The sequence below is a fragment of the Paramormyrops kingsleyae genome, chromosome 8, assembly GCF_048594095.1.
Source record: "Paramormyrops kingsleyae isolate MSU_618 chromosome 8, PKINGS_0.4, whole genome shotgun sequence".
Lineage (NCBI taxonomy): Eukaryota > Metazoa > Chordata > Actinopteri > Osteoglossiformes > Mormyridae > Paramormyrops > Paramormyrops kingsleyae.
Genome location: NC_132804.1, coordinates 10535883 through 10552856, shown reverse-complemented (window position 1 = coordinate 10552856; position 16974 = coordinate 10535883). Strand labels below are relative to the sequence as shown.

At 44.4% G+C, this 16974-nt stretch overlaps 1 protein-coding gene across 3 annotated transcripts; it reads left to right on the top strand.

Moving 5' to 3' along the window:
- Positions 1–563: 563 nt before the first annotated feature.
- Positions 564–14657, top strand: LOC111856988 (uncharacterized). 3 transcript variants are annotated; one of them, XM_023837378.2, is made up of 3 exons: positions 564–816; positions 12500–12697; positions 12780–14657. In XM_023837378.2, the coding sequence occupies exons 2-3, from the start codon at positions 12550–12552 to the stop codon at positions 13742–13744; spliced, it is 1113 nt and encodes a 370-aa protein (XP_023693146.2). In that variant the 5' UTR covers positions 564–816; positions 12500–12549; the 3' UTR covers positions 13745–14657. The 3 variants fall into 3 exon arrangements, with proteins under 3 accessions (XP_023693146.2, XP_072571274.1, XP_023693145.2); XM_072715173.1 differs by lacking the exon at positions 564–816 and adding an exon at positions 8699–9206; XM_023837377.2 differs by lacking the exon at positions 564–816 and adding an exon at positions 9399–9551.
- The last annotated feature ends 2317 nt before the right edge of the window (positions 14658–16974 follow it).

Genomic DNA, 16974 nt, shown 5'->3' with positions numbered 1-16974 from the left:
GACACGGGGAACCCTGGCGGAGACTTCAGCGCGGTCCCCAGAGGTGCGAGGTGACAGCTCTATCCACGGCACCGTGCCGTCCCTTGAGAGAAAATCAGTTTCTTTTCGCCGTCATGTGACGGAGCTTAGATGTTGGCTATTTTCCTAACTAGAAGTTGCTTTCAGCCACTTTGTGAATAGGTTTTATAGGAAAAACTTTTAGTGCGATTTAGGAGTACTCGTCGTGGTAACATAAAATGCTTTGTGAATACGGGCCCAGAAGAATATATGTGTATTCCCAGCGTTGGCTGAGTGTTTAAATACAAATAAAACTGAAATATTCTTTACATTTTTATCTAAAAATTAAGAAAGCAGAAAATGTAACTTATCCCGACTCATTTTTGACAGAATAATAATAATAATAATAATAATAATAATGAATAATAATAATAATAAGAAGAAGACTTGTTCGGTATTCCCTGGGGCAAAGAACTCGCATCCGAATACGATCAACTGAAATAAGTAGCAGAAATATGATTTAGTTAGATGCACTAGGCTTATGTTTGCCACTAGATGGCAGTAGTTGTTAATCCATGCGAGACTACGTTAGATGCACGCTCACATCAAGCGGTATATAACCAATACCAATACTCATGAATGAATGAATGCATGTAGTGCAACACGTTGTGAAAATCCGAAAACACCCGAAAGGCATACAGAGACGCGTGCATACCAAGGTGCCACGTCTCGTGGAGGGAGGGACTGTAAAACGCTGGAGCCCAAGCGGAGCAGTTGTTTGAACACTGCGGTGTTTGGCTCCGGAGACGGGGGGAGCAGGTAAGGTACAGCCTCCCTCGTTGGCTATTCCAGTTCTTGTTTCCTTTCTGCCCCATCTCCTCTTTAGGCACCCCACCTATTTCCCTCTGTGCTGATAGATCCAAACACTTACCGGGCACAGAAGTTCGGTGCATTACAGAGTGCAACGTGCGAGCAAAACATTACGCGTCTGTTAGGCTCACTTTCCTCTCTTATCTGCGCGTGTCTTGGATCATAACTGCAGTTGTCATCGGCTTCTTCAGACGTATTACCACCGTGAAAACCGCAACGAAGATGACTTTCCCTTGTTGAGATGAAAAAATCCCACGCATCATTCCACGGCTACATAGTTTGTGTGATGCAGTCTTACACAGAATCTGTCCTAGATTGTTTACAAGGTGTTAATAGCTGGAGTTTACTGTGTGTTTCCCCTGCAATTCTTATTGTCTGTAAAACTTTACACATGGCAATGAAATGCATCCGACATCAAGCAAGAACAGTAGGTAATATACAGAATACCATGACTGTGAGGCGTAAAACCAGAAGTTTGTTTTAGACGACCTAGATTCGCAATTACATACAGTGTTTGCGCCATCACAAAAGTCACAATAGAAACGAATTCTTACTACAAGTAATTAAACGTATTAATAATTTAGGCAGAAAAAAACTAAAGTACGTGAGTTCCTCATAAGTGGGGCTTGACAGAGATCATTGTGTCACAAGCAGGGATTGTCAACCTGTCCATACATGGACAAATATGTCCGCAGCATAATGGTTTAATTGAGAAAAATAATATGTGTGTAGCCCTATGGGTCAATACAGTGTCTCCTAACCTGTTCCTTGGGCATTGATAGGCACTCCACGTTTTTTGCTCCATAAACTGAAAAAAGTGGACCGTCTGCAGTTCCCCGAAGACTGAATTGGGAAACACTTCACACAAAGCTTCTCATCTAATTTCCGTCATAGTGCCCGGCCTTGGACACTGTGTAGGGGGGCCTCGAAAACCGAAACAACGCAGAGGCTCTTCTGAGTGACACAAGTGAACCGCGATTATTCATTGGCCATTGAAAAAGTATCAGGAAGTCAAAATCTAGATCGAACCAAAGATTATATACCTTTTCTACATATCTATGATAAAATGATAACAAAAATGGCTAGCAGATTTGAAGAATGGTTGACAGAGTAAGCCTGTAAATACTGGCATTTATAGGATTCCATGCTACAGGATTAGGCCTATGAAGACTCCCAGAAGACTAGGCTACAAACTTAAATCCATTTGTACCGCAATGCCATACATCAGTCAGCCACAACATTAAAATCTCATACAGGTGAAGTGAATAATATTATCTTGTTTCAATGTGCCATTATATATTAGGAGAGTGAAAAGTCAGTTCTTGAAGTTGATGTGTTGGAAGCAGGAAAAATGGACAAGCATAAAGATCTGAGCGACTCTGAAAAGGGCCAAACTGTTACGGCTAGACGACTGGGTCAGTGCATCTTGTGGAGTATTCCTCATATACAGTTGTCACGCTGCGCTCCATTTACCTTGGAGGATGGAAGTCAGTGCTGGGACGTCAAACCCGACTTAACTGCGTTCCAGTACAAGCTTGAAAGCGATTCAGCAATACCAGTTCTAGCCAGGTTCATTGTTAGCCATTGTTAGTGATATCAGTTGAGCATTACGTGGTATTTTGCGTATACAAACACTGTAGCGACATGTGCACAGATATAGGTTGGACAGTACATTGTTTATGGCCGATTTAATGAGAACAGTATAAAACTACAGTTTGCACTTCTGTTGATGAAAGGCGCAGAGCAAGTGTGATACTTTGGGCTATGTTCTGTTGGGAATCCTAGTCTTGGCATTGATGTGGATGTTACTTTGACATGTTACTACCTACCTAAACATTGTTGCACATCAAGTTGACTGCTTCATGACAGTGGTATTTCCTGATGTTCAAATTGTTCGGTTACGGTTTGAGGAACATAAAAGAGTTCAAGGTGTTGACTTGGCCTTCCGCAGATCTAAATCTGATCGAACATCTGTGGGATTTGCTAGACAAGTCTGATCCATGGCGGCTCCACCTCACAGCTTACAGGACTTAAAGGATCTGATGCTAATGTCTTGGTGCCAGATACCACAGGACACCTTCAGAGGTCTTGTGGAGTCCATGCCTCAATGGGTCAGAGCTGTTTTGGTGGAGGACCTACACAATATTATGCAGGTGGATTGAATGTTATGCCTGACTGTTGTATACCTGTGTGTGTTTTTGCATCAGTGTTGTCATTTTGATTTTTTTTTTTTATTTTCAATTGATACCTAGTTCAGTTTTAGTTTTCAGTGTGGTTTAATTAGTTTTTATTTTAAAGATGCAAAAGTATTTAGTTGTTATACATTTTAGTTTATGTTTTAGTAATGTTATTTCTAGGCATAGACCAAAACTTGAATGACTTTGCTAGTATCATGTATAGTTGTTTTTGGCGGCCTGTCTTAATTTTAGTTTTAGTCTTGTCTTTGCGTCAAGCTATCATTTTAATTATTATTAGTCTTAGTCACGTCCATACTCATTTTAGTCTAGTCAAGTTTCCGTCGACTAAAAGTCTGAGCATTTTAGTCATATTTTAGTCAGAATTTTAGTCTAGTTTTAGTCAACAAAAACTGATGACATTTTAGTCTAGTTGTAGTCAACGAAAACTGATGACATTTTAGTCTAGTTTTAGTCAATGAAAATAGTATTTTAGTCTCTTTATTTTAGTAATGCAATTCTATTTTACCTAGTCAATATAGTACAAGTACCTAGTAGAATAGACAAAAACAAAATATTCTTTTAGTCAAATGCATTTCACAATTAAAACAAGGTTCTTATTATTATATTATTGTTACCTTATATACTCAAGAATACTCCACATCTATTTCAGACACGGAAGACGCTCTCATTTGAATTTATAACATTTATTTTGCCAAACAAACATGCTTGAACTTAGAAGTACACACAAATTTAAATAAAATAAATAAATAAAATAATGTCCATCTTCTTGCATGGGACTTGCTTCACTGAAGCTGTTTCTGGAATCTAGCACAGGAATAGATACAATGTCAGGACAGATGCAGCCTCTGGAAAATCTAACTGTTCCAAATATTAAGTAGCATAAATCCTTGCTATTAGGCCTATTTTGCCCTCAATGACTGAAACTATTGGATGTAATTTGGCTGCTTATTATCAGCTACAATTGTTTAACAGAAAAAAATAGGCCTCACAAGACCATAAGGGATGCCAATCAAAATGCATCATGCTCTGAATCATTCACGAACATCCTTTCCACACGAACATTATTTCACAGTTAGCAGGTATTTACATGAGCTGTAGCCAGAGCGTATACTGTACCTCTACGTGGATGGTAACTAGCCTGGCAAGCACAATGTTCCGAAAAACGCTCTTTCAATGTTTCAAACACTACCCCTTTAGACAAATATCTAGTCACACAGTAATGAAAGCTTGAAAGTTTAGATCGCCAAGATTCAAGACAACTGAGCTGTCGTTCTCAGTTTGCTACTTAGCTTTAGTTTGCTAAAATGCCTACATAGCTTCAAAGTCTTCGCTTTACCTACGTATTCTTATCAAACATCTTATCAGAAAGGATGTTTTGTACAGATCGCCAAGTGTCCATACTTATGAAATATAATTTTCTCCAAAATGTCTAAAGCTAGCAGGCTAACATCTATTGCTAACGATAACATGTTAACCACAGTTGGCATGACCTTTCTAAAATAGAAAGTAACGTTACGTTACATCTTTACTTATACCTCAATGTCATTGTGGAATGCCTTGAGATGTCTTTTAAGGATTTAAGGTTTGTGGTGTTTTCTTCCCGATATTTTGTGGCCGCATTTCTCCGCCATCTGTGCGCTCGAATGGGAGACACAGGAAATACTGCATAATAATAATAACGCGATTAAACGAGAGGAAAAAACGTCTCATCTCGTTTTCGTCAACGACAATGAAGAGACATTTTAGTATAGTTTTTATTTTGTAAACCAAATTTAGTCTTGTTTTTATTCGTCAACAATATTACATGATATATTTCGTTATAGTTATCGTCACATGACCAGCATTTACGTTGCGTCTCGTCTCGTCTCCGTCACGTCAAAAAGGTTCGTTGACGAAGATATTTCGTCAAAAATTTCGTTAACGAAAACAACACTAGTGTCATGACACAGAACTGCAGGACTCGAGAACAGGCATCAGGGGAACAAAAATGGGCTTTATTGAGCAAAACTGGAGCAGGGAAATAAACAAGGACCACGGGTGGTCAAAATGGGAAGATTAGAACAGGGAAGGGTACCAGCGAAGAGAGAAGAGTGACATCAATGACCGGACTAGGGAACACAGCACAGCATATGTCCCCCTTTCATGTGAATTATGAACCAGCCTTGACATGTTGCCTATACAGTGACTATAGTGGGTGATGCAGCCTACGGAAAAAGCGTGGACAGCCTCTGCAATACCTGGACATTTATGCGGAAAATCCATTGACAAACAACTAAATTAAACTAAAATTTCAATTCCTAGCATTTAAAAAACTTGAACACCAACACTGTCCCATAAGTACCAGTCTGTAAGCTGTTTATCTGCTGGGTGTGTTCAGAGGTACACTAACATGGTCAGAGGCCCCGGGGTCATTTGGGCTGTTTTGGGGCCAGCGCTATCTTCTACGATGGTGATGTTGTTGACCGGGGCTTGGGTCGATGGTAATGGTTGTCGACGGAGAAGTGGGGGGTGGCGTTGACAAAAGTTGGGGGTGGCCACAATTGAAAATTTTATTCAACAAGGTTGGTTGGGGCCCCTTTTAAGCAGAGGCCACCGTAAGCCTGTGCATCTAGAACTACTAAGCCTGTGCAAATTTGCGTAAATTCCATAGAACTACTAGACCTGCGCAGATGTGCGCAGGCCATCAGCTCCATTGTCCTCCTGCTTTTGATGCGCAAACACACTAATCACCTATGAACCCTGGCACATTTGCATTTATTCACTCAGACTGCTGGCTCAAATCCAAGGCAGCCCAAACCTATGTGTATGACATGGAAACCTTCACAAAATCCTGCCATATCTATACAAAATATCCCACACACTGACTGACCTGCAAATATGAAAGACACACATTCACAAAATATATGGAAACACAAGTCTGTTTTATTTATAATAAAAATTGTGAAAATAGAATGAAACGAATAGAATGAAAACATGCTGACACATCAGTCTCCAATGTATGTTTGTACACAAATGTCATAAGCTGAGTGAAGTCATGGTCCATGGTTGATAACATACTCATTCTGCCTTTTGTCTCAGTGGTTACTTTCCCACACAGTCTGTCTGTCTGTCTATCAGTTTCAAAGTCTGTGTTTGCAGACCCAGGGACCATCGTCCCTGCATTTGGTGCAGGTGGGTTTGTGACACTTTACGCAGGTAAACCTGCTGCGATTTCTGTTGCTGCTCTCTTGTACCTGGCATTGAGTTGTCTGTACAGGTCGTGGCAGAGCAGCAGCAAACGCTGCAGCAGCCTTCCTCTCTGTCTCTATTGCCTTTTGCTGCATGAATCGGCAAAGGAGTTCCTTGACTAGAAGACTCAGAAACAATCTTCTTTTGCCTTTCCACCTTGTGCACGCCTTGTACAGAATGTAGGCATTCACCACTGCCAGGTCCAGCATGTTGTAAAATACGGCTACTGGCCACCTGCATGTTGCTGCTCGTACTGAATACATGCACGCCATTCTAAACAGTGACGTGGAGAATTCCTCAGTGTCTTTTGCTGATGGTGGAAGTTCACGGCGAACTTTATTCACTGAGCCCAGTAGAGTCGAACAGTGAAGTGAAGAAATTGTCCATTGTGACATTTCTCCCATCGTCCAGAAATGGCTCCATCAGACTCATGACCACGTTCTCTGCCAGCCTCTCCCCCTTCTGACAGCTGGGGTCCTTTCCCAAGTAAGGGGACGCGTTGCAGACGTATTTGGTCTCCACATCTGTGGCCATCCAGAACTTGATCCCAAATTTGCTTGGATGCGATATACTGCGTGAATGGACAACGAACCTTGGTCAGGAACAGCTGTTCGTCTATGGTCATGTGTTCTCCTGGAGTGAAACTCTCAGCACAGTTCTTAGTGAAGCGTGTCCAGAACGGGTGAAAACAGATTTGCTGCGATCTCTGACATCTGGACACGCTTCACTAAGAACTGTGCTGAGAGTTTCACTCCAGGAGAACACATGACCATAGACGAACAGCTGTTCCTGACCAAGGTTCGTTGTCCATTCACGCAGTATATCGCATCCAAGCCAGACAAATTTGGGATGAAGTTCTGGATGGCGACGGATTTGGAGACCAAATACGTCTGCAACGTGTCCCCTTACTTGGGAAAGGACCCCAGTTGTCAGAAGGGGGAGAGGCTGGCAGAGAACGTGGTCATGAGTCTGATGGAGTCATTTTTGGACGATGGGAGAAATGTCACAACGGACAATTTCTTCACCTCACTGTTCGACTCTACTGGGCTCGGTGAATAAAGTTCACCGTGAACTTCCACCATCGGCAAAGGACACTGCAGAGCGATAGTAATTCTCCACGTCAGTGTTTAGAAGTGGCAGTGTCTCCTTGACGATCTACGCAGCGAAAAAAGAGAAAATTGTTTGTCTTCTGAGTTCCTTGCACTGAGACGTGGAGATAGAGGACGCCAGAAAAAGGAAACCAAACATGATAACAGACTACAACCACATGAAAGTATGTGAATGTGTATATAATTTTACACCAGTGCTACAATGTTTTCTGATATGTACTATACAGGCCTATATGGGGTAGAAAAAAAGCACATATACTAATGTCTCTCTCTCTCTCTGCTTTTACAGTGTGGTGTAGATGTGTTGGACCAAATGACGCGCATGTATTCAGTACGAGCAGCAACATGCAGGTGGCCAGTAGCTGTATTTTACAACATGCTGGACCTGGCAGTGGTGAATGCCTACATTCTGTACAAGGCGTGCACAGGGTGGAAAGGCAAAAGAAGATTGTTTCTGAGTCATCTAGCCAAGGAACTCCGTTGCCGATTCATGTAGCAAAAGGCAATAGAGACAGAGAGGAAGACTGCTGCAGCGTTTGCTGCTGCTCTGCCAGGACCTGTACAGACAACTCAATGCCAGGTACAAGAGAGCAGCAACAGAAATCTCAGCAGGTTTACCTGCGTAAAGTGTCACAAACCCACCTGCGCCAAATGCACGGGGGTCTGCAAACAGAGACTTTGAAACAGATAGACAGACAGACAGACAGACAGACTGTGTGGGAGAGTAACCACTGAGACAAAAGGCAGAATGAGTATGTTATCAACCATGGACCATGACTTCACTCAGCTTATGACATTTGTGTACAAACATACATTGGAGACTGATGTGTCAGCATGTTTTCATTCTATTAGTTTCATTCTATTTTCACAATTTTTATTATAAATAAAAAAGACTTGTGTTTCCATATATTTTGTGAATGTGTGTCTTTCATATTTGGAGGTCAGTCAGTGTGTGGGATATTTTGTATAGATATAGCAGGCTTTTGTGAAGGTTTCCATGTCACACACATAGGTTTGGGCTGCCTTGGATTTGAGCCAGCAGTCTGAGTGAATAAATGCAAATGTGCCAGGGTTCATAGGTGATTAGTGCGTTTGCGCATCAAAAGCAGGAGGACAATGGAGCTGATGGCCTGCGCAGATGGCCTAGTAGTTCTATAGGTATTTTTCACCAGAAAATAAAAAGCTGAGTAGTTCTAGTCAAGGGCGTAACTTTGGCTGGAACATTGGGGGGGGGGGGGGGGGGATGGGTTGAGGTCTCCACCCATTACAGGAGAAAAATTATTATTGGGGGGGATGTATTAGCTGGTTTTGATTTATTGGGGGGGCTACAACCCCGCCATTCCCCCACCTGTAATTTACGGCCATGGTTCTAGTGTTAAAGCCCCCTTGGGTGTGATATGTTTGTTGGGTTTGAACCCCCCCACCCCTAGAAATTCTCTTGTTATGCAGGCAGGTAGTAAAAAAATATGAGTTGCAACCCTTCCATGATATTATCTTCAGCCTCCACCATTGGTGAAATCCACCAAACTTTGGTACCTGGTATATGGAGAATTTGTGGGGGTTTTCCCCTAAATATTAAAAAGGAGAAAAATGAAGTCAGTGTCAGGAAAGATGGGATGCTGGATTCCCCCCGTAATTTATATTCTGACTATAGGGCTAATAAATGATCTGGACCCCATCAATTCTCATTCAGTTTTCATAAGCAAACAATGTTTGGAAAGCCGCTGAATTTCTAGTCCACCGCGAGTGCAACAGCCATCTGCTCCCGTCTTCAAATCTACCACACTCCAATAAAGGAGGAGAGGTAATCCACAAATCCTCTCATTCATAACACCGTCAAACAGGTTTACAAGGAAGGAGGCATCGGTCGCAGGTGAATCAGCTCCATGCGATATGCACGGTGCAGAAAAGCATCGCTGGATGTTTGGAAGTGGGTGGAACTGGGCGGGCTGTGTGACTAAAGCGTCCGAAAGAGTCGCCTAGAGTCGGAGCAGCTGCTGCGGCAGAACGATGTAGGTCCACGAGGGAACGATTTTTGTTTCACCGGTGCGTTTCATGACAGATGGAGGGGTTTCACTTGACGGCAGAAATAGCAAAGGAAATAAGAGTGTCATAATACTCACTGATTACAAAACACTGTTTCTCTGGGGTATGTATCTTTTAGCTAATTAAATTATGGTTACGTTTAAGCGACTTTTGACTGACACTTCGTGGAAATTACTTCACGGTTATCTAGCTATCATTCTAATTAATGTTTTTATCCTGCTCTGTTTCAACTCCCCCTAGGGACTCAATGTGCACTTATTCCTGCTGAAGTTTTTAATTGTGGTTTATGCTGTACTTTGACATATGTCGAGCGTTTACGAAATGTTAATAGAATGTTTTGGAAGTGTCTGTATTTAAAAACGAGAGAAACGGCGTTTTATTATTTTTTACAGTTTCAAGTTCTTGAGTGACGAAATAAGTATATTGACGAGTGATCATTCAGCTGCTAGGATCAGAAGTCAGTAGTATCAATTTAAAATAATTTATCTTATTATATCTTTTTTCCTAGCACCTGGGTCCTCAGGACTAATATTAACCTATCAATGTATTGTAATATTATTAGCCTATATCACGTGGTTTTTGTTGTTTAATATCTATGCTATATAGTTTTGTTAATAATGTTATTATACATTAACCCAGTCACTGTGCATGTATGACTGAAAGCGTGAAATGGAGACTGAGAGAGAGAGAGCTGATGGCTCTTTATCACGGAGTCAGCTGTTTGACAAATGACCAAAGGTTACTTGATAACTTTTTTTTTATTAAAGTGGTTCATTCAGACTATTTGACAGACATTATAATTACTGTTCCTTTAACGCAGGGAACCAATCGATCTACTGTCGCCAATAAAAAGAATTACGCAGGCCTAATAATCTTAAAATGCATTAATCTGTGAAACGGATCACCAGCAGCCTACAGCTTTCCAAATACGGCGTCACACATGTTCTCTGCCTTTTGGACAGATATTTCCCCCCCAAAGTGCCGCACTTACTCCTAATTGTTCAGAAAAACGTTTTTTTTTTTTTTAGTTCTCCCTTAGTCCAGACTTAGCATTATGTGATGGGGTGCAGGACGGTGAGGTGGATGCTGTCCTTTGCACAGGTGTTACAGACCGGCATCAGGACTATGTGCAGCTTGGACGAGATAGTGTTTGTATTGGAACCACTGGTATCAGTTCACTGTATTTTCGCTAAATAAGCAACAAGTATGATGATTGATAGAAAAAAAATCAGAACAACCGCTCCCCAAACATGAAGATACCGGTGGTTTATATACGCCTAAGCGCAAACTACTCTAAACAACTTAAAAAGGCGAGTATAAGAATCTGTACATTCAACTAATCCATTATATTTAAAATGGTAACAGGAGGCCTATGTGCAAGGGCGTAAATTTGGCTGGAACATTGGGGGGGTCGAGGTCTCCACCCATTACAGGGGAAACATGATTATTGGGGGGGTTATATTGGCTGGATCTGATTATTGGGGAGGTCATGACCCCCCTAACCCCCCTGGAAATAACGCCCATGCCTATGTGAAAATTCTCGCAAATAGTACTTGGTTTACATACATACATATTTCCAAGCTAACACGTTTTATTTAAATCTCATTAAAAGGACGTTTTTAGCGGCGTTTCCATTTAGGCCCGAACGTCTAGAATTATTTTGGAGATGCAAACAAGCGATTGTCCGTTGTGGGAGAGAGCTTTAAAATGTTTAGGTTTTAATCCAGTAGCTTTTTATTTTGCATTTACTTAATTTATCTCTGAAGTATTAACGGAAATATATTCTGGAGGCACAATGACCCAGAGTGGGCTGAGAGAAGAAGGAAGATGTTTTGCAGCAGGAGTGCACGGGTCCAGGAAGAGTATAAAAGACAGACAGTGATAGTTGCTAGGGCAACAATCCAAGGTTGGTGACAGGAGAGACACAATGTTTTAGACAAATGGAGGGTCAAGGCGCCATACCAGGGACAAACTAATTGATTACTAACTGATTAACAAAAAACAATCACATGCTAAGGAAACATTGCATGCCTAAGCATTCGAGGATTGATGATTTGGAAAAAGGACAACGCATAAGTAACCATTCAAAATATAATATGTTCTGAGGACAGTATTAGATTGCATTCACATTAATCAATGAAATGTACCCGATTCACTTTCCAAAAAAGCTTTAAGAACTCGCGTATGGGGAGTGATGATATTCTCAGGGAGATGGATTCTCTCTTTGATCAAAGAAATAAAACAGTGAAAAGGGATGGTTTCTCTCCTGTCAAAGGTTCTTTGAGTTTGGGTGTTTTAACTTCTGCACCATTTTAAGAGGAAAATAATGAATATCAGGTAAATGAAATGAGTGCATATCTGAAGTGGTAGTAGTCGCCTTAAGATGTGTCTTCATAATATTTACAAAGCTCTACATACCTCTGATAAAAAAGATATCTTGGGTTCGTAATCTCCAGCTCCACTCTGAGTCCGGTGTGAAAACTTGCCTTGTAGCAGAATTTTTTTTTCTTTCTCTCAATCTCACTATTTAAGTTTGAATTTTGGTTCACAACTGCTGTTGCTGAGGACTGCCAATCTCTTAATTCCTCTGTTGAGGTGAACATTATGTAATAAAGTACTAAGTGTTTAGGCAGGTGCCAGTTAACTTTCAAAGCATCTTCTAAAGATCTGACTTAAAACGGCCTTAGCGTGATGTTTTATACGACAGGCATGATTATAAAAATAAATGCGAATGTCTGTCTGACATAGCTTTCGGGTGACAGCACTTAGTCATCAGAGATCCTGCTTAAGTCATGTGAAACAAGAAAGCAGGTCTGGTGTGCAGAGGCACCCCATGAAAGCACAGACACCTGGAAGGAAGGAACTGAGCTGCAAGCCGCTTCTAAACTCTCAGATAGTGGGGTAAATTGGGGGTAATTATAAACTGCCGAAACCACAAAAGAACCGCCCAGGGTGAAAAGAACAGATGCTGTATCTGCGGCATGGTGCAGGAACAGGGATTGGGGGGAGGGGGGCACGGCGAGTCTTGGGTGATGATGGATGTGTTTACAGTGACTGGAGAATTGGTGAGGTGCCAACAGAGACAGCACTCCGGCTCGGCGATGGATGGCGTCCTGGAGACGGTGGTAACGCTGGGCCTCTGTAAGGTGGGCTGCGGCCTCCTCTCCCTGACCGCACTCCGGTCCCACCGCAGTGCCGTCGGACTCTGCTGCAGCTGCCTGCTGCTGTTCACCGACCTTGGAGTCACAGGTGAGCTGGATGCCGCCCCTATCTCGACGCCGCGCTTTGGGCTGTGTCCTGCCGGCAGCTCACCTCCTTCCCCCCCCATCAGCGTTCCTCGCCCTACTGTGGTCGGCCGGAGGCTCCAGACTGCCTCCAATGTCCGCTCCTAGCGACGTCATCGCCCTCCGCTTCCTGCTCTTCCTGGGGCAGGCCTATGGCACAGCCCTGCTCTTGACAGCCCCGCTCGTCGCCGTGGAGATGGTCTATAGGATGAGGCGGCCTCGAGGGCGAGGCTGTGTCGGGCACCGGTGGATTTCGGTGGCGCTGGCTGGTGGGGACACAGAGGACGGCAGCCAGGAAGCAGCTCTGGCGCCCGGCGGCGCCTTCCTCAGCTGCTTGGTCATCTGGGTCGTCTGCGGACTCCGCGGACGCCTCGGTGTCAGGCTGGATGAGCGGCATGCCAAGGCCTGCATGCTGAGGACGGGCTCCCTGTCCACCTGCCTCCCTGACATGCCCGCCATCACCCTGGCTGCCGTGGGGGACCCTGTACTGGCACTGTTCGGGCCAGCTCTCCTCCTGGCCTTGGCGCTGAGTATGAGTCTGCCCAGGAGTGAGCCGACCCAAAGCGGCACAGTACCAGTTCACCCTGGGCACCTCCCACCCGTATCCTCGTGTGCCCCGGATGCTGCGGGCTCTACTTCTAAAACCAGCGAGTCTCCTGTCCCTCAGCAAGTCACCGTGATGCTGGATCCCTCTAGCCGCTCCCTGCAAATGGCCATCCCCCTAGGACACATGGCACAGGGGGCCCACATGTGGGGGCGGGTCACTTCCTGCCTTCGAGGAAGGGTGCTGACCGGACTCGCATGCGGCATTGCCCTCTACCTCTTCCCCCCCTCGATAAGTGTCAATGTGGTACTGATCAGGTACCTGGAGTCTCTGGCTGAGTGGACACTGACCCCCCTCCTGTCTTTGTCTAAGGAGGACGTGACTATCAACCAGCCTCTGCTCACCTTTCGGAGACACGGATCCCCCAGCCTCGCTGTTCACCTTATGGAGACGGCGAGAGAGGCATGAGATCTATGGGCGTGAAACGCCCAGCTTCACGCCAGGCGACCAAGCTGCAACAGGCCTTTAGATTGCCTGCACCGCAGAGAGCAGAAGCGTGTCAGTCCCTGTCTTCTGAAGAGCATGAAGAGAATCCCTCAGCCTCAAAGCGAATCACAGGCTAAAACTCGCCGTCACTCTTGCTCAAAAACTGACGGGGGCTTTTGGGGTCCGTGTCTGGTGAAACTGTACATAAATCTCTCAGGGAAAAAATATATAAAGGAGCTGACAGGCAGAGCAGGGGGATAGAGACAGAAACAGCGGTGGAAACGGCGGCCTTTAACAGATGGGCATCTCTTTTATGTGGATGTTATGGTTACGCAGAGCCAATCACATTCTTCTGGATTTGTTCGGTTTGTATTGACAGGTTTGTTCCTGGTATTTTCATTGGCCCTCGGTACGGTATAATCCTCACGTATACTGATAGTACCTCCTGCCAAAATTCCTCCTGGCAAACATGCCGGTGAAATTCCTCACTTTCATTAACCTGTGACGACAAACCGGAAACCTTAGCGATGAAGTCCAACAGCAGAGGTCTCTCGGCAACCACTCTTGATTGAAGGGAGGAGGGGGGGTACTGGGAAAACGGAGCTCTAAGCTGAGGAAAAAAGTTTGCTTGGGGTGGGGGTGCTGGTGTATTTTTGTAGCTGCCTTTCTTGCTCTGAGGGGCGTGATTCTATGGGGGAAACATTCAGCAAATCTGTGCTCAGACTTGCGTAGGGCAGATGTTCCTATAGCAGAGAGCCTGGAGCTAATGGGGGGGGGGGGTACCACCCAGGCCCACACATGTTCACACTGCCCCCCAACGTTGCAGCTAGTTGCTGCCCACCTTGTTTTAGTGTGTATGACGGTTTGAGAATAAATGGCACTGTGTCAAACTCTGGCCAAGTTTCACTGACTGCTGAACATCTCTGCGCAAATTGTTTTATATTTACTCAAGACGTTTATCATTTGAACTCGTGAAATTAAAATGAATGAGGTTGCAAGAACGTGTTGGGTCTCGAAAGGTACTGAGCTAAACTGAGATTTAGACCAAGTTTTTAGCAAAACAAAAATTAAGTCGAAAATCTTGCTGCTTAGTGCATCTCAAGGACGATTTAAAAGCATCTTAGCAGTGTGAAACAATCTGAAATATGGACAGTGATTAATGACAAGTTAAGCCAAAATGACATTTTAGTTAAGCTAAAATGTGAGACTGCCATAAAGCTGACAGGCGGTAGAGAGGCAGCGATACCTGGCTTTGCAGTGACGCATGACAACCCATCTGTGAGCATAGACCACTCTGTGCTGTAGCATCCAGGGTCTACTTCTGTTGCACACTGTACACCAAGGGTGTGGAACCTGATCCATGGAGAGCCGGTGCGGGTTTTTGGGATGACCTCTCGATCGGCCTATAACAGCGGTTCCCCAGGACTGGAGATGAGAACCACTGCTTTATTATTGGCTGATCAAGAGATCATCTCAAAAACCCGCACCCACCCATCCCCTGCTGTACACAAAGTCAGTCTAAATACAGAATATCACCTTTGCCACCTGCACCAAATTCTCCAAAAACCAGCTGTTTCAGCCATAGGAGGAAATATCTGATTTGCTTTGAACTGATGAACCTGGACGACCTGGCTAGGATTTTAGGTGTGTCCTGCTATCCAGCCCACCTGCCTGGAAGGTGCAGCTGTTGGCACCTTCTTTATGGTCTGCCTCGGGAGCCCTAATCCCTCCAAAAGGCCAAGAGTCACCGAAACATTCTTGCATGCAACGAAGACGACAGGAAGATCCTACCGTTTGGGCAGCACTACCCCGCTCTGCAGGATTAGTCAGGAATGCAACGCACGGGGAGAATTTTTTGTATTCAACGAGGTGTATTGCCTGCCTCAAACAAAAGCTGTTATTTTGTGCACATCACCAGTATGGAATAATCTTTGTGTGTGTGTGTGTAGGGAGGGGGCGATGGACTAAGGTGTAGAATAGAAAAAATGCGGAAAAAAGTTTTTAGTGTCTTGGGCCTCAACATAGTCTTGAGACCAGACAGGCAGGTTCTCACATCAGGATGATGATAAAATTATTGCTTTCTAGTGTCCCTGATAGTACACCACCTTCATAGCCTAGTGGATGGCAAGGGGTTAATAGCCTGAGGGCTGGGCATTTGTGAACAGAGAGAAAAGCATCTGCAGAAAATGTGTTAAAATGGCGATAAAAGTATATGAATGGAGAGAAGAAAAAACAGTGGAGACAATTCAAAAGCAAACGGAGTTTGTGCTAAACATGCAAGACAGGGATGATGCAAGAGCCATCCAACACAGGCTGGGTGTGAACCCGCTGTTAATAATGCAAAGTCAGTCAGTGCTGCAAGTTTGGTGCAAGCAAACTGAGGCGGATTTTGCAACACGCCGCGGGGCCACAGTCCCCTTCATATCTAACAAGGCCGTCTATAATTTGCCAGTCGCGGCTGCCTAAATGTGGCCCGCGGGAGTCGTATACGACACGCACGCAGAAACGAACATCAGAAAGTGGGTCTCTTTTAAAACACTCATTTTCCACATACGTGACATAGTGAGTGTGTTCATTTTCCGCGTGAGACACAGCCACACGCAAGCGCTGTGACCTGCAGGGCACAAAGAACACAAGCTTGGCAAGGAGCATGCCCCACCCTAGGAAGGCGGTGTAAGAAGGAAACAATATGTTAATCAAATTTTGTGGGAAGCCCAAGCGGGCCTCCCCCCCCCCCAACGACTTAATGGGACATGCTCCGAGAGGGGCAGCTGGTCTTGAATTTTGCCTCACTTTCTTAGGAGGGGGGAGTCAACAGGCTGTACACAGAGATGCATGGTAACAAAACAAGATAATTAGTGGAGTGTAGAGATTGAGGCTGGGGGGGTTGGGGGCCACAAATGCCTACTTTATCACAGGTCCACATTGGATCCCACTCTATGAAGTGGAGGAGAGACTACTTCCAGGATCTGAGAATCAGCATTGAAACGTGGAAGACAAGAAGAGTGTGGAAGTGTTGGGCTTTTCCCCTACATCAACGGGGAGTGCAAGTGCATCACCACAGTAAGAGCCTGCAGAACGGTCCAGAGCAGCCTCTCTAAAGTCATACTGCCTGCTTTGTGGCTGTGGGTGTTAGACACTCATCCAAGGCAAGCATCATCATGTGTGAACACAACGCATCGCCTACGAGGTAGGGATCACACGAACAGCGC